The sequence below is a fragment of the Hemiscyllium ocellatum genome, chromosome 26 (assembly GCF_020745735.1).
Source record: "Hemiscyllium ocellatum isolate sHemOce1 chromosome 26, sHemOce1.pat.X.cur, whole genome shotgun sequence".
NCBI classification, from domain to species: domain Eukaryota; kingdom Metazoa; phylum Chordata; class Chondrichthyes; order Orectolobiformes; family Hemiscylliidae; genus Hemiscyllium; species Hemiscyllium ocellatum.
This window is the reverse complement of record NC_083426.1, coordinates 1,840,001-1,865,563: the sequence shown is the minus strand read 5'-3', so window position 1 is coordinate 1,865,563 and position 25,563 is coordinate 1,840,001. Positions and strand designations below refer to the sequence as shown.

The 25,563-nt window shown below is 43.7% G+C and overlaps 1 protein-coding gene across 5 annotated transcripts in view; it reads right to left on the bottom strand.

Moving 5' to 3' along the window:
• Nucleotides 1-25,563, bottom strand: part of foxp4 (forkhead box P4) — a 390,222-nt gene that overhangs the window by 24,403 nt on the left and 340,256 nt on the right. For all 5 annotated transcript variants that reach the window (XM_060845038.1, XM_060845040.1, XM_060845041.1 and 2 more), the window contains 3 exons: nucleotides 20,210-20,411; nucleotides 16,412-16,488; nucleotides 13,790-13,891 (listed from right to left, as the gene is read on the bottom strand). In XM_060845038.1, coding sequence (XP_060701021.1) covers nucleotides 13,790-13,891; nucleotides 16,412-16,488; nucleotides 20,210-20,411 — 381 coding nt within the window. The remainder of the gene's footprint in view (nucleotides 1-13,789; nucleotides 13,892-16,411; nucleotides 16,489-20,209; nucleotides 20,412-25,563) is intronic.

Sequence of the window (25,563 nt, the reverse complement as noted above, 5' to 3'; positions counted from 1 at the left end):
CTGAGAAGGACTGTCCCAGCCTGAGGAATCGAATGTCATAACTGAAGTTCCTCATCCGTGGAACAATTGGTATGACGCCCTCCATCATTCTCTCCAATGTGTTCGCGCCCTTCTCAAAGCACCATGCCAAAAATATACACAATACTCCAGTTAAGACCAAACTGGTGTCGTATATTTTGACATCACCCCCTTGCTCCTGTGCTCATGCCCCTGTGAATAAAGCCCAGGACACTTCACTTTATTTAACTATTCTCTCCCACTTCCCTTCCTCCTTTAGTAACGCATACTCCCTCTCCTCCTGCTCCCCTTTTAGAAATGTTGCCTTTACCTTTATCATTTTTTTGATGATCTACCAATCAAAATGTATCAGAGGTACTCACTGAACCATAGGTGCCTCTACACAGAAGGCATTCAACACTGATATAATTCCCCAAAACATCATTAGATGGAGCAAACAGTGGAGCACAGCTGCAGGGAGGGTAACACAGGAATTGGTTATGAATGTTTTTAACCGGTGACAAACCTGGGAGACAGACCGATCAGGCTTTTAACAATCTCATGCTGATGTTTTGGAAGCCCTGGACAGCCCATCCTCTAGGTAAAAACAATGACTGCAGATGCTGGAAACCAGATTTTGGATTAGAGGTGCTGGAAGAGCACAGCAGTTCAGGCAGCATCCAAAGTGGAGTGAAATCGACGTTTCGGGCAAAAGCCCTTCATCAGGAATAAAGGCAGTGAGCCTGAAGCGTGGAGAGATAAGCTAGAGGAGGGTGGGGGTGGGGAGAGAGTAGCATAGAGTACAATGGGTGAGTGGGGGAGGGGATGAATGTGATAGGTCAGGGAGGAGAGGGTGGAGTGGATAGGTGGAAAAGGAGCTAGGCAGGTAGGACAAGTCATGGGGACAATGCTGAGCTGGAAGTTTGGAACTAGGGTGAGGTGGGGGTAGGGGAAATGAGGAAACTGTTGAAGTCCACATTGATGCCCTGGGGTTGAAGTGTTCCGAGGCGGAAGATGAGGCGTTCTTCCTCCAGGCAGCTGGTGGTGAGGGAGCGACGGTGAAGGAGGCCCAGGACCTCCATGTCCTCGGCAGAGTGGGAGGGGGAGTTGAAATGTTGGGCCACAGGGCGGTGTGGTTGATTGGTGCGGGTGTCCCGGAGATGTTCCCTAAAGCGCTCTGCTAGGAGGCGCCCAGTCTCCCCAATGTAGAGGAGACCGCATCAGGAGCGACGGATACAATAAATGATATTAGTGGATGTGCAGGTAAAACTTTGATGGATGTGGAAGGCTCCTTTAGGGCCTTGGATAGAGGTGAGGGAGGAGGTGTGGGCACAGGTTTTACAGTTCCTGTGGTGGCAGGGGAAAGTGCCAGGATGGGAGGGTGGGTTGTAGGGGGGCGTGGACCTGACCAGGTAGTCACGGAAGGAATGGTCTTTGCGGAAGGCGGAAAGGGGTGGGGAGGAAAATATATCCCTGGTGGTGGGGTCTTTTTGGAGGTGGCGGAAATGTCGTTGGATGATTTGGTTTATGCGAATCCAGAATCCACCACATCCTCTGGCAGCTCATTTCATACACATACTACTCTCTGCGTGAAAATGTTGCCCCTTAGGTGTCTTTTATATCTTTCCCCTCTCACCCTGAAACTATGCCCTCTAGTTCGGGACTCCCTGACCCCAGGATAAAGACTTTGTCTATTTATCCTATTCATGCCCCCATAATTTTGTAAATCTCTATAAGGTCACCCCCCAGTGTCGGACACTCCAGGGAAAACAGCCCCAGCCTGTTCTGCCTCTCCCTATAGCTCAAATTCTCCAACCCTGGCAACATCCTTGTAAATCTTTTCTGAACCCTTTCAAGTTTCACAACATCTTTCCGATAGGAAGGAGACCAGAATTGTGCACAATATTCCAACAGTGGCCTAACCAATGTCCTGTACAGCCGCAACATGACCTCCCAACTCCTGTACTCAATACTCTGGCCAATAAAGGAAAGCATACTAAATGCCTTTTTCATTATCCTACCTACCTGCGATTCCAACTTTCAAGGAGCTATGAACCTGCATTCCAAGGTCTCTTTGTTCAGCAACACTTCCTAGGACCTTATCATTAAGTGACTAAGTCCTGCTAAGATGTGCTTTCCCAAAATGCAGCACCTTGCATTTATCTGAATTAAGCACCATCTGCCACTTCTCAGCCCATTGGCCCATCTGGTCCAGATCCTGTTGTAATCTGAGGTAACCCTCTTTGCTGTCCACTACACCTCTAATTTTGGTGTCATCTGCAAACTTACTAACTGTGCCTCATATGCTCACATCCAAATCATTTATGTAGATGACAAAAAGTAGAGGGCCCAGCACCAATCCTTGTGGCACTCCACTGGTCACAGGCCTCCAGTCTGAAAAACAACTCTCCACCACCACCCTCTGTCTTCTAACTTTGAGTCACTTCTGTATCCAAATGGTTAGTTCTCTCTGTATTCCGTGAGATCTAACCTTGCTAACCAGTCTCCCATGGGGAACCTTGTCCATTTGCTTCTCTATCTCTCTCCCTGCCTGTGGCTGCATGTGCCCCCTCCACCTACTTAATTCTGCCTCTCATTTGTTTGTCTCATTCCTGATGAAGGACTTCTGCCCGAAATGTTGATTCTCCTGCTCCTCAGATGCTGTCTGACCTGCTGTGCTTTTCCAGCGCCGCATTCTTCATCTCTGATCTCCAGCAGCTGCAGTCCTCATTTTCACCTAGTGGGATGAATCTGTCAAATGCTATCTGTGAGTGAGCTGTGCGTTTCCTGGGACTCAGGAAACATGGCTAACAGTTCATCCATTTCAAAAGCTTGGCACTAAAGAACCTCGAAATCTCATTATCATTTTGGCACTCAGGTCCAGGGGCTATTAAGAACGGGCAATAAATACTGCCCCAGCCAGCAATTCCCACATCCCATAAAGGAATTTTTGAAAGTAATCATTCTGATCTACTTTCGTAAATCCTGTTGGCTTCTTGATCATCGTCCATCCTCAGTTACAGTTGAAAATAAATGGCTAAAACGCAGGTTCTCAAGAGAAAACCAATCCCTGAGGTTTGGACACTTCCATCCATTCACCCCCACCTCCCCCTACACCACCCTGACATTTTATAGATTCAAATTCAGCCCCATGACAGAGTGTGAGAGATTTGGAAAAGAAGATTTGCATCAAGATAATGTGTTTCTTATGACATATTCTACGTATTTATTTTTAAATATGTCATATCAACATGATAAAAAAACAGTTGAATTAAAAATGATAATGCCATCAGTCACCAGGCAAGGAACCTGAAGCAATTTGTTAGCCTCTAGTAGAATGGTAAGTCACCATTTACTGGTTCAATTCTCCATAGAGGTGGAGCTGCTGATAAAGACATTATAATAAGCTGTGTTTGAAAGAAACAATATTTCCTCCGTGTTGTGTATTGGGTTAACTCTTTACTTGCTGGTTGAAGAATGATTAGCAGATTAACCGCAGTCTTGTCTCATTGTGCCAGTCATTATTTTGTCATCCCTCACCCACTCCATTATTACCGCAACACTTGTTCATTAAGTGCTGCTCTTGTCAATATCCACTCCCACTCTCGGTAAATTTGATCTCGTCCTAAACTTTGCAGCCCATACTGTAGTTTGCACCAAGTTCCAATCTCCTATCATCCTGGTGCTCACTGTTCCACACTGGCTCCCAATCTGTCAATGCCTTGATTTTAAAATGCTCCTCATTTTTAAATCCTTTCTCGGCCTCACCTGTGTAATCCTCATCTTGAGGCTCATAGTCCTTCAAGATCTCTGCAATCCTCCAATTCTGGCCCCTTGCTTATTCCCTATTGTAATCGCACCATCATCCGTAGTGATACTTGTACCTACCTGGGCCCTGAGCTTTGGGGACACTGTCCCCCTTGCTGCATTCCCTCTGGTTTGATCATCAATTCATTTGTGTTCTCTCCCAGTAGGCTGACTGCCATAGACCTCCCTGTCTGTGTGCTCTGGGCTGCCCTTACACACTTCACACAGGTCAACCCATTCAGTTAGTTACATTTATCATTTATTTCCTCCTCTATTTCCCTCTCCTACACTTTGGATCTTGATCAGATGGGCCAATGGGCTGAAAAGTGGCAGATGGAGTTTAATTCAGATAAATGCGAGGTGCTGCATTTTGGGAAAGCAAACCTTAGCAGGACTTATACACTTAATGGTAAGGTTCTAGAGAATGTTGCTGAACAAAGAGACCTTGGAGTGCAGGTTCATAGCTCTTTGAATGTGGAGTTGCAGGTAGATAGGATAGTGAAGAAGGTGTTTGGTATGCTTTCCTTTATTAGTCAGAGTATTGAGTACAGGAGTTAGGAGGTCATGTTGTGACTGTATAGGACATTGGTTAGGCCACTGTTGGAAAATTGCCTGCAATTCTGGTCTCCTTCCTATCGGAAAGATGTTGTGAAACTTGAAAGGGATCAGAAAAGATTTACAAGGATGTTTGGAGGGTTGGAGGATTTGACCTATAGGGAGAGGCTGAACAGGCTGGGGCTGTTTTCCCTGGAGCGTCAGAGGCTGAAAGGTGACCTTATAGAGGTTTGCAAAATTGAGGGGCATGGATAGGATAAATAGACAAAGTCTTTTCCCTGGGGTCGGGGAGTCAAGAACTAGAGGGCATAGGTTTAGGGTGAGAGGGGAAAGATATAAAAGAGACCTAAGGGGCAACTTTTTCACGCAGAAGGTGGTACATGTATGGAATGAGCTGCCAGAGGATGTTGTGGAGGCTGGTACAATTGCAACATTTAAGAAGCATCTGGATGGGTATATGAATAGGAAGGGTTTGGAGGGATATGGGCCGGTTGCTGGCAGATGGGACTAGATTGGGTTGGGATATCTAGTTGGCATGGACAGGTTGGACCGAAGGCTCTGTTTCCATGCTGTACATCTCTACGACTCTATGACAGAGAGACATGCAGAGTCATCAAATCATGACTTAACATTTCAGACACTTCATCTTGCAGTGAGATTCAGCCCACTGACAATTCACTGATTCACTGACACTCTCCCGCCACCTCCACCATAAAGACAAAACCCACCCTCCAAATGGTCAGGATCATCAGCCAATCTAAATGAAGTCCTCCCCACTCCTGGCTGACTGCCCAGTCCTCCAGTGTGGTCAGGCAGCATCTGAGGAGCAGGACAAACGACGTTTCGGGCATGAGCCCTTCTTCAGGGAACGTCGATTCTCCTGTTCCTCAGATGCTGTCTGAGCTATTGTTTTTTCCAGCACCATACTCTTTATTCTGATCTCCAGCATCTGCAAATCCTCCCCAGTCCCCTACCCTAATGATTCACTATGAGAATGGCACCCATTAAACTGACCTACAACCCCATGAGACTGGAGACAGAGAAGTCTTGGTGCCTGGGGAATTGACCAGTGTAACACATACACTATAAATCTCCAGTGGGTGGCTATTAAAACCCCAACTTTTGGATGCTCCATATTTGTGGGTCAGCGCAGTCTCTCCTTCCCTCTCAGGGTGACTACTTGTTCCAGGTTTTCTGGAATTTTATGGTACTTTGACCTTTTGACCTGTGTGCTATGCTATGCTGACCTTGAGCATATTTCTTGCTGTCAGTCCATTCCTTGTATTTGCCTGTGTGTCAGCCCCTTGAACACTGAGACTTCTGCCTTGGACTATCCAGAGGACATTTTGCAGAGACAGGGGACTAAAGGACCCCTGACGGCTGCACTCTTGAGATTTCCAGTCACATTATCCCCAACCTCTTGCCCTTTCCTCCCCACTGCTCCCAGGCCGTGCAGCTACACCCCATCAGCACCCCCCACAAAACTGTTCTCGGACACTTGCTGCAGGTTGGAGTTCCTGAAGTGTTCAGTCAGGATTTGATCACTCTGCATGCCTCTCTGTCCATTTGCCTCTCTATCCCTCTCCCTGCCTGTGGCTGCATGTGCCCCCTCCACCTGCCTCTCATTTGCTTGTCTGTTTTTGTATCGGTCTCGCTCTTTCTCCCTCTCTGCCTACCACTTTCTGTCTGGTACTTCCTCTCTGTGCGTCACCCTCTCTGTTGTACTCCATCTCTCTGCCTCTGTTTCTTTATTTCTCTCTCTCTCAGTGTTCCTGTCTCTCTCCATCCCCTATCTTTCACCAACCCCCATCTCTCATTCCACTTTGCCACCTAACTGTATAATTACGAACACAGTAACACTGCCTCACATAAGAGCTGCTCTCCTCAACTTTGCAAATTAGAATGACCTCAATTTCAGATAAAGGCCTGCATTTATATTTGCATTTCCAATTTGTGATAGAAGATTTATTCATTCTGTTAAAACATTAACAGCAATTTGAAAGGTCAAACATCAAAGACAATACAAATAAAACATTGGCAACAAAAAAAAATTTAAATTAATGCTTTGAGGAAATTGCTTGGAAAAGAATGAAACCAGTTTCCCTTTCCTGACAAGCTGGGAGTCTTACCTTCACATAAAACTGAGTCAATGCTTTGATCATTTTAATTCAGATTTTTCTCAAAGCCTTTCGTTATTCTTCTCTCCAGTTCCTTCTCTAGCCAATAGTTCATTTCTCTGATGGCAAGTGCCCCCACCACATCATTCCCCATCACCTATCATTTCCCACTTTCCCCATCAGAACCGACTGCAAACCGATGACAATTTATTATAATTCACAAGGAAAAAGTGAAGTGGAAACAAGTAAAATGAGTCTTTACTAAATAAACAATCAAAGTCTCTGGCCACAACCCTTTCTCTGGTAAATCAATCACATTATCAGTGCTGCTTCCCTTTCTCATCTGGAACTGGAAAAAATTACTAATTTCACTTCCAATTTCCATCCCACTCTCACTTTCACCAGGTCTATCTCTGACTTCTCCCTTCCCTTCTGTGAAATCTTTGTTTTCATTTTTGAGAATACATTGGCCACTGATATCCACTACAAACCTACCAACCTCCACTTGACTATACATTCTCACCCCCTGCTCCCTATAAAGATTCGATTCCATCTCCCAGTTCTTCCATCTCCATCACAGCGGAGCCTCAGGAATGTCCACCTTTCTCCTCAAACAAGGATTCCCTAGCACTGTATTTGACAGGACCCTCAGCCATGTCCAGCTATCTCCTGGACTTTGGCCCTCCCCCCCCCCTCCCACCTACAATAGTGATAGGTTCCTGCTTGTCCTCATTTACCTTCTCACCAGCATCCACATCCAAAGGATCATTTGCCCCCATCTCTGCCACCGCTAGACACGTATTCCCCTTCCTTGTCAGCATTCTGGAAGATTGCTCACTCTGGGACATCTTGGCTCACTCCTCCTCCACTCCAAACCCACATCCAATGGTAGAAGGTGTAACACCTGCCCGTTAACTTCCTCCCTCCTCACCATAAAAGGCCCCAAACACATCTTCAGGTGAAGCACTGCTATACCTGCACTTCCCTGAATCTCGTCAACAGTATTCACTGCTCATAATGTGGTCTCCTCGACATCAGGGAATGAAGTGTAGACTGAGTGATCGCTTTACAGAACACCTATGTAACCCTGAGCTTCCAGTTACCTGTCACTTTAACACACACCCCTGTTCCCAGGCCAACATCTCTGTCTCAGGCTTGCTGCAGTGCTCCAGTGAAGATCAGCACAAGCTGGGATAACAATACCTCATTTTCGATGTGGGGACCGCACAAAGTTCAGGATTTAATATTCAGTTCAATAATACAAGGGCCTTAGAACTTTCTTCCATGTTCTTTCTCCACCTGCACACCTCAGTTCCTGATTTCAGTACAGCCATCATATTTTCAGGTTCTAGCAGTCCCCATGCACAGCCTTTGTTCCTCCTCGGATCACCATTATCCATCCCTTTGTCTGCCTAACTGCTGCTCTCTGTCTCTGTCTCTGTCTGTCTGTCTCTCTCTCTCTCTGTCTCTCTCTCTCTCTCTGGGCTCCATCTCCATCTATTGCAGCCTCTGTCCCTGCTTCTCCCCTCCCCTCTATCTTCAGCATGCTTTCCACCTTATCTGAGCTATGGTCAGTTCTGAAGAACTATCACTGGACTTGAAACATCGACTCTGTTTCTCTCTCTACTGATGTTGCCAGACCTGCTAAGTTTCTCCAGAAATTTCTGATTGTTGTTACAAATTTCATTTTAATCAAATCAATTGTTCTCTCTTGATTTCAATGATTAAAGTTATCATCATGACACTCACCGATCTCCCTGGTCTGTGCTGTTAGAATGATGCAGCTGAAGTAATGTTAGAGGACGCAATATTGCTGGGCTGAAAGGTGACATAATAACCATTGACCCCTCCACACACTTACAGTGAGCATAAGTACCTTCAGGAACTGTATCCCAGTGAGAGAAAATACCTTCAGGAACTGTATCCCAGTGAGAGACGGCACCTTCAGGAAATGTATCCCAGTGAGAGACAGCACCTTCAGGAACTGTATCCCAGTGAGAGACAGCCCCTTCAGGAACTGTATCCCAATGTGAGTCAGCACCTTCAGGAACTGTACCCCAGTGAGAGACAGCACCTTCAGGAACAGTATCCCAGTGAGAGACAGTACCTTCAGGAACTGTATCCCAGTGGGAGTCAGCACCTTCAGGGACTGTATCCCAGTGAGAGACAGCACCTTCAGGCACTGTATCCCAGTGAGAGTCAGCTCCTTCAGGAACTGTATCCCAGTGAGAGACAGCCCCTTCAGGAACAGTATCCCAGTGAGTGTCAGCTCCTTCAGGAACTGTATCCCAGTGAGAGACAGCCCCTTCAGGAACTGTATCCCAGTGAGAGACAGCCCCTTCAGGAACTGTATCCCAGTGAGTGTCAGCTCCGTCAGGAACTGTATCCCAGTGAGTGTCAGCTCCTTCAGGAACTGTATCCCAGTGAGAGACAGCCCCTTCAGGAACTGTATCCCAGTGAGAGACAGCCCCTTCAGGAACTGTATCCCAGTGAGTGTCAGCTCCTTCAGGAACTGTATCCCAGTGAGAGACAGCCCCTTCAGGAACTGTATCCCAGTGAGAGACAGCCCCTTCAGGAACTGTATCCCAGTGAGAGACAGCCCCTTCAGGAACTGTATCCCAGTGAGAGTCAGCACCTTCAGGGATTGTATCCCAGTGAGAGTCAGCACCTTCAGGGATTGTATCCCAGTGAGAGTCAGCCCCTTCAGGAACTGTATCCAAGTGAGAGACAGCACCTTCAGGAACTGTATCCCAGTGGGAGTCAGCACCTTCAGGAACTGTATCCAAGTGAGAGACAGCACCTTCAGGAACTGTATCCCAGTGAGAGTCAGCTCCTTCAGGAACTGTATCCCAGTGGGAGTCAGCACCTTCAGGAACTGTATCCCAGTGGGAGTCAGCACCTTCAGGAACAGTATCCCAGTGAGAGACAGCACCTTCAGGAACTGTATCCCAGTGAGAGTCAGCTCCTTCAGGAACTGTATCCCAGTGGGAGTCAGCACCTTCAGGAACTGTATCCAAGTGGGAGTCAGCCCTTTCAGGAACTGTATCCCAGTGAGAGTCAGCCCCTTCAGGAACTGTATCCCAGTGAGAGTTAGCATCTTCAGGATCTGTATCCCAATGTCTTCCATTTGGTGTGTACCTCAACCATCTCACCTCTGAAAGTTCTTCACAACCAATTCAGTGCTTTTCGAGTCTTGTCATTTCAGTAATGGAGCCAATTTGCACACAGGAAGCTCCCACACACAGCAACTTGATACTGACTAAACTTGATACTCCTATTGTCACAGTGATCGAGGGATAAACATTGGTCAGGACTCTGAGGGGACATTCTTCCCTTTGCATGTATAACATGGGATCTTGTACACCCATCTGAGAGGGTAGGTAGTGCCTCGGGTTAATGATTCACCTGAAAGCCAGAACCTCTGACTCTGCAGTGTGCCTCAGTACTGCCCTGCAGTGTTGGTATGGTATCTGTACAAAATACATAAACCCAATCAATTCACAGTATCTTGCAGCACAGAAAAGGCCCTACAGCCCATCAAGTCTTCACTGACATAACTACGTTAATCCCAATTTCCTGCACTTGTCCGATATCTCTGAATGTTATGATATTTGAAGCGCTCAGCCAAATATTTTTTAAAGGTTGGAGTGTCTCAGCCTCCACTATCTTTCCAGGCAGTACAGTCCAGATTCCCATCACCCACTGAGTGAAATCTTTTTTCCCAAATCCCCTCTGAATCTCCTGCTCCTTACCATGAAACTATAAACATCAATTGGGAATGATTTGGGGATTTCTCTCAAACAGTAACTGCTTTCAGATATTATTAGTAATTCCCTCTCTCTTCACCTCTGCAGTACCTTCGAGAGGGCATGGTTCCTCGCTACATCTTGGTGAAATTTCAGTTTGATTGTGGTTCTGTTGGAAGTGTGAATTTTTAATGATGCTCCAGTGACACTCTATTTAGCTGTTTCAGTGAAAAACTCCTTGCGTTCTATATCTGAAACTGCTCAGCTTATTTCAAATAGCACAGCCTCCTCTGTTAAAGATAGACAAAAAAAAAATCCCAGTGCACAACCAAGATAAATAGGCCTCTCGAGGGCTTGCTAATATTCACATTAAAACACTTGTTAATGTGGCACCATGACTGGCACCCACCTAGTTCTGACTGAACCAACCAAATCTCCCAAGGACATTTAATCCATCGGGATAATCATAAATTAAGGTGTCCCTGTTAGTTATTGGACCACATTATACAGCAATTGTTCAAACCATGCACAGCTAGAAATATGCTGTATGCACCCTTGCCCCCCACTGTGGTTTAATTACTGAATTTACAGATCATGCATTATATTATTTCTCTTGTGTTTAAATTAAAGCACAATTACACTTTTAAAAATGCTACTCTCCAATTTACTGCCCATCATGGCACCATCATGGGTTAATACATGCTGTGGCAATGGCCAGACGCATTATCACTGACATCAGATGATGCTACATCAATAGAACTGGGACCCCGGTAAAGGAGGATTGAACGGAGTTGAACCAGGTCCAGTAAACACTGTCAATAGTTAGTAAAGGTTCAGTAGTTTGCACTACTCAAGTTTCCAATCCTTATCTGTCAAATACGCCCAGAACCAGTGCCCTATCTGAGTGTGCAGCCACTCCCAGCTCTGTGCACAGAAGCCAAGGTGTAAACATAGTGCCTTTCAGTTTTAGAAGTTAATGCTGTACAAGGACCTTGGAGATCTGCCCATGAAAAGAAAAAAATTCAAGGGAATGTTGCACAGAGGCCGTTGTGATATTCACACATGTGGCAGCAGTTTGCAAACAGTTAGTGAGGATCACATAATGGAACACATGCATGCCTCAATCCCTCAAAACATGCTGAAAACATCACTGGCAGCTGACACATTTGATGAAAGGGACTTTGGGGTAGCGCAGGAGGAGGGGGCAATAGCTGAGGGGTAGAGTGAAAGACTCAGGGGGAGGTGTAGTTTAATGGGTTAATAACTGTATTCCTTGCTGTTAGATCAAATGGAACTGGGACCTTAGGACTGGAAGGATCTAATGTGATCCTGCCAAACTATGTCTATAAAAACAGTGTAAATAGTTAATAAATGTTCCTTTGTTTAGATTTCCAGTTCTCATCTGTCAGAAATATCCAGAATTCTGAGAGTTATTCAGACATAAGGTTCAGCCCTTTCTAGCCAGTGAGTACATGTCTGTGTGACCATTAGACCATACAATAAAGGAACTGATGAGGCCATTCAGCCTATCCAGTCTGCACCACCACTCAATCAACGCCGATATGTTTCTAAAACTTGCTTTGTACAGCAGAGATGACACCATGCTGACAAACTATCCTTTATCTCAATAAAAAAACCCAAAAGAACTACAGGTGCTGTAAATCAGGAACAAAAACATCTCTGAAGAGAAACCAGTTAACATTTTGGGTCGAGTGACCCTTCTCAGAACCGATGGTAGCTGGAAAATGCTAGTTATATACATTTTTCCAGCAATTTCTGTTTCTGTATCCTTTGTCTTATGCAGCCTCAGGGTTTGGGATTTAGGGAGTGTTGGAAAAATCAGTATTACCTGATAGAGTTTATATCCCTGGTTACCTTTCGCTTACAAAACTACAGGTTTTGAAACTAAAGTTTGGTCAGAACTTTGGTTCAGCTCATTTGGCCCCTAGTGCTCCTTCTAGTCTTCGTGGTTCCTGGTTAGGGCATGCTGACAGCACAGTGTGCAGTTCGCTCACTGTATGGCAATAGTGGCATCTGAGAGGGAGCAGAGACCATTTGCTAAGACATTATTCCAAACTATAGGCTATCATTTGCCTACACTTAAAAATAGAGGACACTGAATGACCCAGGAGTCGTTTTGATCATGAGAAGTTCTGAGAGGGTCGATGCAGAAAGAATGTTCTTCATGTGTGGAAGAACATAAGCAGATACCATCAGAATGATAACATCACAAAGAGATCCTGTATGGAATGAAGAGAAAACTGTTTCCCCACAGTAAGATGAGAGTGCGATGCTCACTACAACAGGAAATGAGTGACAGTAAATTTAAGGAGAGGCTAGGCAAGTGGATGAGAGCAGAAGGAAAGATGGGAGCAAACTCAAGTGCAGCATAAACTCCAGCAAAGATTGGTTGGACTGAATGGCCTGTTTCTGTGTGACTTAACCCTGTCATCTCATGTAAAATTAAACAGAATGGCTCCTGGAATGAGGTGTTGAGAACCAACTGCATCTTCCATCCATACCCTAACCCTAACACAAACCAAATCTTGCTCACTCACCACTGCTACACCTGGTGTTCTACCCTGGTTCCAAGCTCAGCAATCCCTTGAACTGAACTTGCTTCTCCTGGGGTTCAAATGTGATAACTTCACTCAGCAACCTAACAATGTTCTCTCCCGCTATGTTCCATGTTACATATTAATGATGAATTGTATTGGATTAAGATTAAATCTTGTAAGAATGATTACAAGATTTTTTCCATGAGGATTTTATTGCCTCTTTCTCCTCTGACCGTCTGTTATGACGTGCTGCCATATTGCCAGAGAAATAATATCAGGGCCACTCCCTCTTCAGTGTTGCTCTTCAACAGAGTGACAGCTCGGAATGTTTCCAGTTGCAATGAATGAGGGAATGCTTTATCCTTGTGGATGAGATCTCTCCAATGGATCTGAAAGATCCCATGGGACCATATCGAGAAAGAGCCAGTGATCTCTCCCAACATTATGACTAATAACAAGCCTTCAACTAACTTCAATAAAACAGATTTTTTTGGTTAATATCACCTTGCTGCACATGGGACAACACATCTATCCTGGGACAGGCTCAGCAAAGACATGCCAGAGAATTCCTAGAGGCCTGGCACTCCAACCACAACGCCATAAACAAACACATAGATCTAGATGCCATTTATCAACCCCTCAGAAAATGGAACAGGAAATGACATCACCACAAACCCCAGGAACCCCACCAGGAGAAAGATATAAATAGAAAGCAGGAGACAACAGCTTCACTTCACTTGGAGGTCACCACTGATGATGTTACCTAGCCAGGTAATGAAACGTCTGGATATCAAACCTACAGCTCAGCGAGCAAACCTACACCCTAAACATGGGAGCTTCCTGTGCATAAACTGGCTGCCATTTTTGTCATATCAGAACAGCAACGGTATGTCAAAAATGCTTTGGGATGTCTTGAAGTTGTGAAAATTACCAAATAAATTCACAACCCCTCTATCTGGTTGTCTAATATACAATTTACGATCCTGTTTATAGTTAAAAAAACACTTACCTTCCATGTAGCTGTGTTTCTGCGAAAGTACGCAAACATTCTTGTAAACCAGTTATAGATTTCATTGAGTGTTAACTGCCTGTCGGGCGCTTCCAAAATTGCCTGCGCGAAAGAAAAGATGAATATGACCCAATGGATTAGAACAGGATGGTGATAAAGGGAGAGGCAGGGTGACAGTTTCACACACACACATACATTTGCAAAAGGTGACTGAATTCCAAATATATTGTGACAAACAATAAGAACTGATTCAAGTGTTACTGGAGAGATGGGATTGCAGTGATATGGTGGCAGGGGTGTGCAAAGACAGTGTGTCCAGATTGTTATGTTTTCTTAATTGTGGATTGAAATGAGAAAATAACTGTTTTACAAACCAGGGATTGCAAGGATTGCTGAAATAGTTGGAGGTCAGTAATTTGATATTTATTGTGAACACTGCTGGTGTAGCTGTGGGTTAAAGCAATGATTGCAGCTGAACAGGAGCGAACGGGTGGTATACAAATGAGGCTTTGTTTAGTAAATTAGTAACCTATTGCCAATGACAAATACCTACTGCCTGCCAACCATTGTGTGATTGGCTCTCGGGTAGCTGAATAAGATAGAGAGAAACCCTCAGATCTTCATAAGCTCAGCAGCTCTCTGTTCTCTGCAGTAAAAGTCATATTAAGCCTGACGAAAACCAGCTTATCTTTTGTTCACCAGTTGATGCAAGCAGTGACTAATTATTAAAGTCAGAGAGGTTTTATTAGTGAGTCAGCAACGCTGTGCCTCTTGCAAGCTACTGGAGGCAACTGGAAACGGGAAGATTGAGAAACAGCTTTCTGATCAGCCTGAGAACTGTCTCCACAGATCCTGTCAACAACAACCACTAAGCTGTTTTCCAAGTGTTTCCTCTCTCTTTTCCCTATGTCTGTCTGTGTAAAATGGAGTCTAGGTCATGTTATATGCCAACAGCGTATAACTGTTTATCTGTAGCTAGAATCTACTTCCATGTAGTATCTAGTTATTATAATAAGTACAGAAACTTGGTCCATGATTTCTGTCAACTTGGGTCTAAAAGACAGGGAAATTGGGAAATTCTGTATTTTTAAAAATCTTTAACTTCTGTGAGAACACTGGGAAAAGTGGAGCTTCATTTCCAGTCCATTCCCCCCCAGTGAGGGTAAACACGCTGAATGGATAGTGTTGGCACCTATCACAAAAATCAAAGGACAGAAGTAGCCTATTCGATGCTCCTGACTCATGCCAATGCAAACCCTACACCTAGAGCTGACGACTCCAGTCCCATTTCCCTGAAACTTTCTCTACCTTTTGTCTTTGAAAGGCTGAGGTTGGAACTTGATCATTTGTGGATAAAATGTTCTTTGAATCTCTCTTCTCATACTCACAGCACTTTGTCAAACAGAACAAATTTCTTGCAACAACATGCTGTCTAATTGTTAACTCAAAGATTCCAAAGAAATAATGTCTTGAACTTTCCCTCAGAAAGTTTTGATTTCTGAGATCATCTCCATTGCCCCCTCCCCCAGAGGACCTGGAGCTTCCCAGGAAATTCAATCCCCACAGCTACAGTCAATGTTGCAAATCAAATCTGGCCAATAGCTACTTCAGGAGCCCATGTCTCTTTTATTCCACATTGCAATTGCAATAGCAGTTTTAATACTGAGAACATAAGGACTGCAGATGCTGGAGATCAGAGTCTAGATTGTGGTGCTGGGAAAGCACAGCAGGTCAGGCAGCGTCCGAGGAGCAGGAGAATCAATGTTTCGAGCATAAGCCCTTCATCAGGAATCACCGATTCTCTTGCTCCTCGGATGCTGCCTGACCCACTGTGCTTTTCCAGCACCACACTCTCGACAGCTGTTTTAATACGTACTGCAAATTGTACATGTATCTAATTCTCATCTTTTTATGAAGTAAACATAAAAGTAATAACTTGCATGCTTAGATATTTAAATAAATGACATTGGAATACATTGTGCAGTATTGATCTTACTTAAGGAAAGGCATAAATGCCTTGGAAGCTGTTCAGAGAAGGTTTACCCAGACTGATTCCTGGAATGGGAGGGTTGTCTCATGACAAAAGGTTGGGCTTGCATCATTGGAACTGAATAGAGTAAGAAGTGATTTGATTGACATATAGAAGATCCTGAGGGGTCTTAACCAGGTGAATGTGGAGAGATGGTTCCTCTTGTGCAAGAACCTAGGACAAGGGTCACTGTTCAAAAATCAAAGCTGGTCCACTTAAGACAGAGTTGAGGAGATTTTGTTTTCTCACAGAATCATATAATCCCTACAGTGTGGAAGCAGGCTATTCGGCCCATCAAGTCCACACCAACCCTCCAAAGGTTGCTGGGAGAAGGCTGGATTGTGGGGTAATCAGATCAATCTTGATTTTACTACGAGGTGGAGCACACTCAAGGGTGTACTCCTGCTCCCAGTTTGCAGGGTATTCATTTGTACACTTTATACCTTTAAGGATATTTGTTAATTGACTGATTATTAACTAATGGCTCTCACCCTGTGAGATACACAATCCCCAACAGGATTGGCCTTCAGGAAGTGAGTGAGACCAGGACATCAAACCATCTCTCAAATTAGGACATGATCTTGTCAACTCACCTGTCGGATGAGGGAAGCGTACGTAAAAGGAGGACGAACATCTGCATTCTTATAAAATTCGTGATTCTGAGCAAGTTCTGTAAAAAAAACCACACAAATATGTTAATGTGGAAAGGATGCAGACTGGTATTGTCAGTGTGTAAAGGCAGAGAGGGATAAGTGTTCTGGCATTGTGTTGAAGACAGTTGTTTACAGGGATATGTGAGAATGAAGGCTGTGTTAGATCTGAGTCTTGAGAATGAGGTATTAGAGTGACAATAGAAAAGAATGAGGAATAATCAAGAATAAGAATAATTAACTGGGAAAGCCAACATCAATGGGGTAAGAATCAATGTGAATCCAATAAATTGGAATTAAAGACAAAACAGGAACTGAACAATGGTCTGTCCTCAAACAAGAGACAGTTCTGACAGAGTCAAGGTATATTTCCCCAAATGAGATAGGAAGGGCAAACAAATCCAGAGCTTTTTGAGTGACAGAATAAAGGGAGATTAAGGTGAAAAGGAAATAATGTGCTCAGGAGCGATGTCAGGTGGATATTAAACCTGAGAACTAGGCTGAATATAGATGGTACATCAGGGACGTAAAAAGTAAAAGAAAACAAGAGAGTATGTGAAGAGACTGGTAGCTAACCTAAAAAGGAATCCCAAAGCAATCGATTGGTATCTAAATAGTAAATAGGTAATAAAAATTGCAGTTGGGCCAATTAGGAACCATGAAAGTTACTTAAGCATGGAGACAAGGGACGTGGCTTAGGTTTTATATAAATACTTTTGACCTGTCTTTACCAAGGAAGACGCTGCATTGGTCAGACAGTAAAGACGTTATAAAGAGCTGGCATTGAGGTGGCACTCTGTATTAAAATGTTGATAAGACATTCAGACCACATAAGATGCATCCAGTGACACTGAGTAAGAGTGGAAATTGCAGAGGCACTGGCAATGATTTCCAGTATTCCTTAGATCCAGAAGAGGTGACAGAGGACTAGATATTTCCGAATGTCGCACTCTTGATCAAAAAGGTCCAGTAACTACAAACCAGTCAGCTTAGTCTCATCAGTGGTGGAATGTTTAGACACAATAACTCAGAATAAAATTAATCATCACTTGGGTAAACATGCAGTAATTAGGTGAATCCAGCTTGGATTTGTTAAGGGCAAATTATGTTTAACTAATTTGGATTTTTTTTGACATGGAACAGAAAGGATTGATGGCAGTAACACTGTTGACGTGGGGTACATAGATTTTCCAAAGATGTTTGGTACAGTGCCACACAACAGCCTTGTGAGACAGGTTATCGCTCATGGAATAGAATAGGCAGTAATAGTATGGATCAGCTGAGCGAGAGAAAACAGAGTTTGGAGTGTGGCACTCTCTAGGTAGGAGGGGATGGGGGTGGAGGTGAGGCTGCCATGTATGAATTCCTCCTCCTTCCTGATTTATGTTAATGACCCAGTCCTCGGGGTACAGGGCACGACTGCAACATTTTCTGAAAATAAAAATCTTTGAAGCATTATTAACTGTGGGGAGGGCAGTGTAGACCATAAAAAGGAGACAGGCAGGTTGGTGGAGTGGGTGGACAAGTGGCAATTAAGATTTAACACACACAAGTGTGAAGTGATTAATTTTTGAGGGAAGAACGTGGAGAGACAATCAAATGTGAAGGGTACAATTCCGAATGTGGAGCAGGAATGGAGGGACCCAGGTGTATATGTGCAGGACGGAGTGAGATTACTGCTAGTGAAGCATACAATATCCAAGCTTTTAAACAGACATGGAGTAAAAGAGAAAGGAGTTTACATTAAACTTGTATAAAACACTAGAGTATGAAGACCAATTCCATTGCCATACTTTGGGAAAGATATAAGACAGCTCAACGAGAAAACTTAATGAGAATGGGCTCAAAGATCAGGAAGCTCAGTTTTGGAGCCATACTGATGAATTTGAAGCTGTTCTCCTGGAGAGAGAGAAGGCTGAGAGAAAACTTATCAAGGTGTTCAAAATTGTGAGGGGATAGGGAGTGAAACTGTCCTCACTAGTAGAAGGATCAAGATCAAGAGGATTTAAGGTGATTGGTTGAAGAACCAATGTGACCCAAGTATAACAAGTGATTGGGATACGGAATGTGCTGCTGGTTCAATTGGAGCATTCAAGAGGGGATTAGACACTTTCTGGAAAGAAAGAATGTGCAAATATATACCCTGTCCAGAAGGCAAGGGAGTGGCATCTGATGAACTATTTCTTCAAATAACACTCAAACAACATTGAAGTCAAGTCTGGGCTTTTAAAATCTTTGCTTGAATCATGAAACAAATGTAGTTACACTGCTATTACTTGTCAAAGGTGTTCCACACCTCCCCTTAACCCAATGTGTTTTTGCATGGATCTGGTTATAGGCAGCTGGGAAAACAAATTGTCTCTCTGATAAATGTCATCTTTGCAATAATTATCCTCCAGTTACGATAATGTGACTAATGGAGCTAATTCTGGAGTAACGTGATTCACTACCTTCAGAACATAGATCCGGGTCACCTCAGTGCAAAGGGAACTGTGTGGGGTGGGGGCAAGGGGGTGATGGGATATGGCTCTATTTCACTTCAGTTTGTTAAAAAACATTTATTTGTGGGATGAGGGCAAATCAAGAGCTAGCAAGGCTGGCCATTCCTATCCCTAATTAGCCCCTGAGAAAGTGGTGATATGCTGGTTTCTCAATTACAATAAAGAGCCACACTGGGCCATTTCAGAGGGAAGTTCAGAATCAATCCCATCGCAGCGGGCCTGGATAATATATATAAGTCAGACAGGTTAAGGATAGCAGACTTCCTGCCCTAAAGAGCGTTAGCAAACGAGATGGGTTTTTACCACAATCCAATCATTTCTCAGCTATTTTTACTCTTACCAACTTTTTATTGCAGATTTATTGAAGTGATTGAATTTAAGCTCAACTGTTCTCCTGAAAGAATTTAAACACACGTTGTGACTCACTGATGCAGGCCTATGATTACTCACTCAGTAATATTACTTTGCTATTGCACCCTGATGTTGAGATGTTAGTCTAACAATGAACCATATTTTTAAAATAAACAACAAAATGTTTGTCAGACACACCTTCAGTAAAGTATTGTTGCTCACTATTTTATCCTAATACTCAATCTCTTCTACTCAGACATGGCTTCACCTCAATAGTTCAGTCCCTACGGAGGTGAGCAGTAAATGGAGCCACTGAGCTCAGCTTGGCCTCTCAATAGGAATCACTCACTGGGACACACACACACACACACACGCACACACACACACACACACACACACTCTCTCACACACACACACAGACACACTCACACATACATACAGACACACTCACACACACACACACACACTCTCTCTCTCACACACACACACAAACACACTCTCCCTCTCTCTCACACACACAAACACACACAGACACACTCACAAACACACACTCTCTCTCACACACACACACACAGACACACACAGACACACTCACAAACACACACACACACTCTCTCTCACACACACACAGAGACACACTCACACACACACACACAGAGACACTCACACAAGTCTCACACACTCACACACAGACACATGCACACTCGCACACACACACACATGCACATGCACACATGCACACACACACACTCACTTGCGCGCGCACACACACACACACACACACGCGTGAATTTTGGTCCCACCTGAAATCCAGGAAGACAAATGTTTGCAGAGAGTCTGCCACATTCTGGATTTTAAAATTTACCAAAGGAAATGAAAAGCCTCTTACCTGAAGATAATGGCATGCAGTATTTATCCGAATGCCTCCTCCGAATTGCACCCATATTATGTAAACTTGCCGAGCTGATGACCGAGGGGGCCTGTCTCACAGGGGTGATTGGTGTAGCGGCTGAAGTTGGTGTGTGAGGTAAACTTTCTGGGAAAATGTCCGAAGAGCTCTTGGAAAGCGTAACATTCGACACCAGGTTCAGCTAAAAACAAACAAGGGATCAGCAGGATGGGCATTCCATAGGGTAATGGGGGTGGGGGAGGAACAAAATACAAAACACAGACATCTTTGGTAAATGATTGGCACTTTCACTCCTTCTGCAGCCTGGATTAGAGAGCGAGAAGATCTCCACCAGATGGAACAAATGAAGTGAATCCATTGAAGGTCCAGTTAACAGATGCAAATCTTGAAAGCTTCCCATTTCAGCCCCATAGAGGAGGATAAACATCACAGTATTTTATATTGACTCACAGCAGCTGCTGGAGGGGAGTTCATCCACATCCTCCAATCTGACAAAACTAAATAGTCTCATGAAGCTAATTCACTGCTTTGTTTTGGTTCCCTGATTGCAGAATGGTTCATTACATATCTCAACCTTTTTGTGAAGAGATCAATGGAAGGACATTGAGAAATTCTTTTTAGACATTTCTCGAAAGTCACATGGTTTTATGGAGCACAAAGGCCTGAGCCCATGGCTATCAGGAGTTCTGTTTTATTTGAACATTGTTTGATGTTTAGTTGGGCTACAGCTTGCTGATCATTGGAGACACCATAAGACAATAAGACCAGAAGATACAGGAGCAGAATGAGATCATTCAGTTCTTTGAGTCTGCTGGTGGATCATGGTTGATATGCTTCTGAACCTCATTCTCCTGCCTTCTTCCCTTACCCCTCACTAATCAAGAACCTATCCATGTCTGTCCTAAAGTAACTCAAAAACCTGGCCTTTATAGCCTTCTGCAGCAATGAGTTCTACAGATTCATCATCCTCTGGCTGAACAGATTTAGAACATAGAACATAGAACAATGCAGCGCAGAACAGGCCCTTCAGCCCTCGATGTTGCGTCGACCTGTGAACTATTCTCAGCTCGTCCCCCTACACTATCCCAAAATCATCCATGTGCTTATCTAAGGATTGTATAAATCTCCCAAATGTGGCTGAGTTAACTACATTAGCAGGTAAGGCATTCCACGCCCTTACCACTCTCTGCGTAAAGAACCTGCCTCTGACATCTGTCTTAAATCTATCACTCCTCGTTTTGTAGTTATGCTCCCTCGTATAAGTTGACGTTATCATCCATGTCTACCCTATCTCATCCTCTGATCATCTTGTATGTCTCCATCAGATCCCCTTTTAGCCTTCTTCTTTCCAATAAGAACAGGTTCAAGTCCCTCAGCCTTTCCTCATAAGACCTTCCCTCCAGACCAGGCAACATCCTGGTAAATCTCCTCTGCACCTTTTCCAATGCTTCCACATCGTTCCTGAAATATGAGGACCAGAACTGTACACAATATTCCAAGTGTGGTCGCACCAGCGTTTTGTATATTTGCAGCATGATATTGTGGTTCTGGAACTCAATCCCTCTATCAATGAAACCTAACACACCGTATGCCTTCTTAACAGCACTATCCACCTGGGTGGCAACTTTCAGGGATCTATGTACATGGACTCCAAGATCTCTCTGCACATCCACACTACCAAGAATCTTTCCATCGACCCAGTAAGGCATAGGTTTGGGGTGAGAGGGGAAAGATATAAAAGAGACCTAAGGGGCAACTTTTTCACGCAGAGGGTGGTACAAGTACGGAATGAACTGGCAGAGGAAGTGGTGAAGGCTGGTACAATTGCAACATTTAAGAGTCACTTGGATGGGTATATGAATAGGAGGGGTTTGAAAGGATATGGGCTGGGTGTTGGCAGATGGGACTACATTGGGTTGGGATATCTGGTTGGCATGGATGGTTGGACCGAAGGGTCTGTTTCTATGACTCTACTCTGCCTTCCTGTTATTCTTCCCAAAGTGCATCACCTCACATTTATCTGCATTGAACTCCATTTGCCACACCTCAGCCCAATTCTGCAGTTTATCCAAGTCCCCCTGTAACCTGTAACATTCTTCCAAACTGTCCACTACTCCACCGACTTTAGTGTCGTCTGCAAATTTACTAATCCATCCACCTATGCCTGCGTCTAAGTCATTTATAAAAATGACAAACAGCAGTAATCCCAAAACAGATCCTTGTGGCACACCACTAGTAACCAGACACCAGAATGAATATTTTCCATCAACCAACCATCACTGCCTTCTTTCAGAAAGCCAGTTTCTAATCCAAACTGCTAAATCACCCTCAATCCCATGTCTCTGCATTTTCTCCAACAACTTACCATGTGGAACCTTATCAAAGGCTTTACTGAAGCCCATGTACACCACGTCAACTGCCCTACCCTCATCCACATGCTTGGTGACATAACGCCATCTATCAACCCCTCAGTAAACGAACAGGAAATGACATCGTCATAAACCCCAGGAATCCCATCCAGGAGAAAGATATAAATAGAAAGCAGGAGACAACAGCTTCGCTTCACTTGGAGATCACCACTGATGATGTTACCTAGCCAGGGAATGAAACGTTTGGATGTCAAACCTACAGTTCAGCGAGCAAACCTACACCCTAGGTATTTACCTGTGTTCAGGCAAGTGTACCAGGTATAAACTGAAAGACATCCTGAACATTTGGTACCTTCTCCTTTATCTTTTCAAGAACTAACAATTAGCGGTCAAAGAGTCTTTTTTATAATTAACCTCACCAGAGAAAGTCCTTTTTTATTTTAAATTTATGTGCATGGGTGTGTTATTTAGAAGGGCAAATATGTATACTACTCAATTGCAAAGTGGTTCATTAGTATTTTTTCTTTGCTGAAAAAGTCTTATTTTCACAATAAAGCAACAACTTTGACATTTATTTTAAAAGTCTACTTTTTTAAAAGAAAGTTCTAATTGAGTGTGGATGAAGTGTTGTATCCATATTGGTAACTGGATAAAATACATTGTCGGAGGAAGTGAGGACTGCAGATGCTGGAGATCAGAGCTGAAAATGTGTTGCTGGAAAAGCGCAGCAGGTCAGGCAGCATCCAAGGAGCAGGAATCCTGAAGAAGGGCTCATGCCCGAAACGTCGATTTTCAGCTAAATACATTGTAATCAATGATGTGATGGGACAGGTGTGTGGCAGTATACTCTTTGACCTCAGTCAGAACACAGTGTTGGAGGTTTGTCTTGGATAAAGAGACAAAAATAGTTGGCAAAGTATGTTGTAAGAAGACAGATTGGTATGACAGGTCGGCACAACATCGAGGGCCGAAGGGCCTGTACTCACTGTAATGTTCTATGTTCTATAAATAAACATTAAAACTGGAGCTGTTACAGACAGATTAAGTCAGTGAATAAAAGTCTGTCAGATGGAGTATGATGTGGGAAAAAACATTGTTCATTTTGGCATCAACAATAAGGAAGCAGGTATTACTGCAATGGTGAATGAGCCCAGAATTCCGAGGTGCAGAGGGATCTAGGTGTTTTACTGCTTAGCTAGCAAATTAGTCTGCAAGTTCAGAACATAATCAAGGGGTTAATGGAATGCTGTCCTTTATTATGAGGGGAATTGAACATAAAACTGAGGATGTTATGTTTCAGTTAAACAGGTCATTGGTGTGACCACATCTCAAATACTGTATGAAGGGTTTGGTCTCCCCATTTAAAGAAGGAGGTAGATGTATTGGAAGTGGTTTAGACAAGGTTTACTGGATTGATTCCTGGACTGAATGCCAAACTATTTTAATGGAGTTTAATATTACAACTCTATCATTTAGAAATTGCCTACATCATACAGAAAGACCACACAATTGTTTGCGATTTGTCTAGAATTTAATTTTTCTTTAATTAATCAGAGTACTAAAGATGTCGTTGAGCATAACTGTGTTAGTTATATGTAAATATTGAATTTATCTTAATTATTAAAAACATTTTGCTTCAGCTACACTTTCTAATGAAAACCATCTAAAACAGTTCATTCCTCCAAACATGGGGGTGCTTTGAAGATGCCTCATTATGAATGTTCCATTTTCAGGATTCATGTTTAAAGGATTGTCGACAATAGTTCACTGGGGAAAAAAGGAAAAAAATACTGGGACTGTTCACTTTTAAATGAGTCACCACAAACATTGTGACATGTTTTTCAAGATACTTCTCAGATGTCAATATGGTTTAACTTAATTGTTTGGATTTGTTTATTGGAAATCCCACGCCTGGGTTTATGGCTGTTAGGAGGTACGTTTTGCTTGGATATTGTTTCAAATTGAGTTGTGTACACCCTACAGTGAAGGAGAGGCTACCCAGTTTATTCTTGCCTTTTCTAAGGAAATCCTTTCAGAATCCAGTGAGAGACCTTCAAAACAGATGTAGCTATTCTCCTGAAAGGCTTTCAAATTCCTAATGATTGTTGAGTTAACTACATTGGAAAGGATCCAGCATTTAAACTCATTTTGTGACCAATGAAGTGATAGGACTGGAGAGCAATTGTACATCTCCAACTTCAGTCTTAGCAATGTACATTCATAAACGATCGCTTTATTTTCCCTTCCTCTTGTGAATGTGTTTAGTTTGTATGGTACAATCCCACTGATGGTGGCTAACCACTAGCAGCTCATCTCTCAGAGAATATTAGTGACTTGGAAACATGGGAGGGTGAGAACATGGAAACATAGAATATAGAACAGCACAGAAACAAGCCCTTCAGCCCATCATGTCTAGAGAACATAGAACATTACAGCGCAGTGTAGGCCCTTCAGTCCTCAATATTGCGCTGACCTGTGGAACCAATCTGAAGCCTATCTATCCAACACTATTCCATCATCATCCATGTGTTTATCCAATGGTCATTTAAATGCCCTTAAAGTTGGTGAATCTACTCCTGTTGCAGGCAGGGCTTTCCACACCCTCCCCCCCTACTACTGGGCAGCACAGTGGCACAGTGGGTAGCACTGTTGCCTCACAGCGCCAGAGACCCGGGTTCAATTCCCGCCTCAGGCGACTGACTGTGTAGAGTTTGCATGTTGTCCCCGTGTCTGCATGAATTTGCTCCGGCTGCTCCGGTTTCCTCCCACAGTCCAAAGATGTGCGGGTCAGGTGAATTGGCCATGCTAAATTACCCATAGTGTTAGGTAAGAGGCAATGTAGGGGCATGTGTGGGTTGCGCTTTGGCGGGTTGGTGTGGACTTGTTGGGCTGAAGGGCCTGTTTCCACACTGTAAGTAATCTAATCTCTGAGTAAAGCAACTACCTCTGACATCTGTCCTATAT